The following is a 2095-nucleotide window of genomic DNA, read 5'->3' on the forward strand; positions in this document are numbered from 1 at the left end:
ACAGCTATTTAGCACGTCAAAAGGATTCTATCTCAGTAAATCCTGTGTCCATAGAGAAGAAAGATCCGAAGGTTAAATTTTCTACTCCTTCAAAGGCCAAATCTCCTCAAGAAGATACTCTGCCCTCGAATCTTTTATCTCCTAATAAGCCTGATCTCCCAGCATGGTACAGTCAAGGAATGGAGGTGGACAACCCCCATTATGATTCTAGAATACTTATAGAGTCCACTAAAGATTTGGATGAATCTCAGCAAATGGAAGAGGAACAGGAAGGTATAGACATCGGGGAACTAGACATTCTAGAACTAGAGATGGCGTGCAAAACAAATAGTTACGACAAGATTCCAGCCAGACAATTAGAAAACTTGGAAGTGATCCTCTCAAGGGCACAAAGACACAAATCCCTTGGCGTCCAAACAGGAGGTGTATGGGATGGGAAACTCACATCCAAAGATAACAAAAAGTGAGGGCGGAAAACAGACCTCCAGCACACTATCCAAATAGGAGAAATGTTAATAGAGTCAGGCGGATACTCTAAGCTGACAAAGTACTATGATACCCTCCCCAACACTTCCCAATGAAGTTGTTATCTTGGAATATTAGAGGCCTTAATGGCCCAGGAAAAGGAAGACTTCTCAAAAACTTGATTATGCAGGAGAAACCTCAAATAATCTTCTTGCAAGAGACTAAATGTAACTCATCAGCACTAGAAAGGATTGCAATAAAAGCATGGCCGGGTTGTCTCTCTGTAGCAGTTGATGCTGATGGAGCATCTGGTGGCTTAGCAATTATATGGGATGCTCGTTCCATTAGGCTCAGTAACTTTCATGCTGCTAGGAATTTCATTCAGGCATTTTTCCACATCACAGGAACCAATATACATGGGCTTCTAACAAATGTATATTTTCCCCAGGATGCCATGCACAAAATCAAAATCTTGAACACCCTCTCAGAAATCAACTCGGATAGGATGCACCCTATTTGGATAGTTGGGGGCGACTTCAATATGATTACAAATCTGGAGGAGAAAAGGGGAGGCAGAATCAATAGCATTAAGGAAGGGATCAATCTAAAAGATTTCATTCAAAACAATTGGCTGATAGACCTTCCCTTCAATAATGGACTCTTTACCTGGAATAACAAAAGAGTAGGGATGCATCAAATAGCCTCGCGCCTAGACAGATTCCTCTTATCAGACAATGCCATACATATAGGAGGCGACTTTGCTGCTTCTATTCTGCCCATAGCTGGATCAGACCACTGGCCAATCTCCCTTCATTGGTCTCGTCCTGGTAACTCAACGCACAAACCATTTCGCTTTGAGGCTTTCTAGTTGTCTAATCCGGATCTCAACAACCTAATAAAAATAAAATGGAACAATTTCTCTCCTCCTAAGGGTACAAAAATGCTTCAATTTCAGCAAAAACTCAAGCATCTCAAAAGCAAAATAAAACATTGGAATCATAACTCCTTTGGTAATATATTCAAGGCTCAGAGTGACCTTGATAAGAATATGAAACAGCTGCAGCAAAAAATTATACTCGAAGGCCGATCAGAGGACTTGGCTGAACAAGAAAAACTTCTGGAATCGCAAATCTCAGAGAGAGAAAGACAGGAAGAAATGTTATGGAGGCAGAAATCTAGAATCAGATGGCTCAAAGATGGAGAGAAAAATACAAAATTTTTTCATAGAACCACAATCCAGCGCAGAATGAACAACAACATCTCCCATCTCCAGAATGCGCAGGGTAGAAAAGTGGAATCACATGAAGAAATTGAAAGCGAGCTTCTAAATTATTTTAAGCAAGCGCATAAGGAGCCCCACACAGACATAATGCAGGCTATAGAAAAAATTACAAGGAACATACCTAAACTTATTACTGAGGAGCATAACCAACTCCTTCTTAGGCCTGTAGACCTACAGGAAATGGAAGCTGCTATTCGTCAATTGAAAGATGGGAAAGCACTTGGTCTGGACGGTTTCACCTCAAATTTTTTCCACTCTTTCTGGGACCTAATCAAAATGGAAGTTTGGGAAGTTGTTGAGGAATCAAGAGCCATGCGATGGATGCTTCTAGGAATGAATGCCACATTC

The 2095-nt window shown here is 41.0% G+C and overlaps 1 protein-coding gene across 1 annotated transcript; it reads left to right on the forward strand.

The window, feature by feature from the left end:
* Positions 1-649: 649 nt before the first annotated feature.
* Positions 650-1333, forward strand: LOC149249763 (uncharacterized). Its single transcript, XM_089453466.1, has one exon. It carries the CDS (start codon positions 650-652, stop codon positions 1331-1333), a length of 684 nt encoding a protein of 227 aa, XP_089309592.1.
* The last annotated feature ends 762 nt before the right edge of the window (positions 1334-2095 follow it).

This window comes from Pinus tabuliformis, chromosome 7, assembly GCF_031772625.1.
Source record: "Pinus tabuliformis cultivar Carrire ecotype Pingquan chromosome 7, CPIR1, whole genome shotgun sequence".
Taxonomy (NCBI): Eukaryota; Viridiplantae; Streptophyta; class Pinopsida; order Pinales; family Pinaceae; genus Pinus; species Pinus tabuliformis.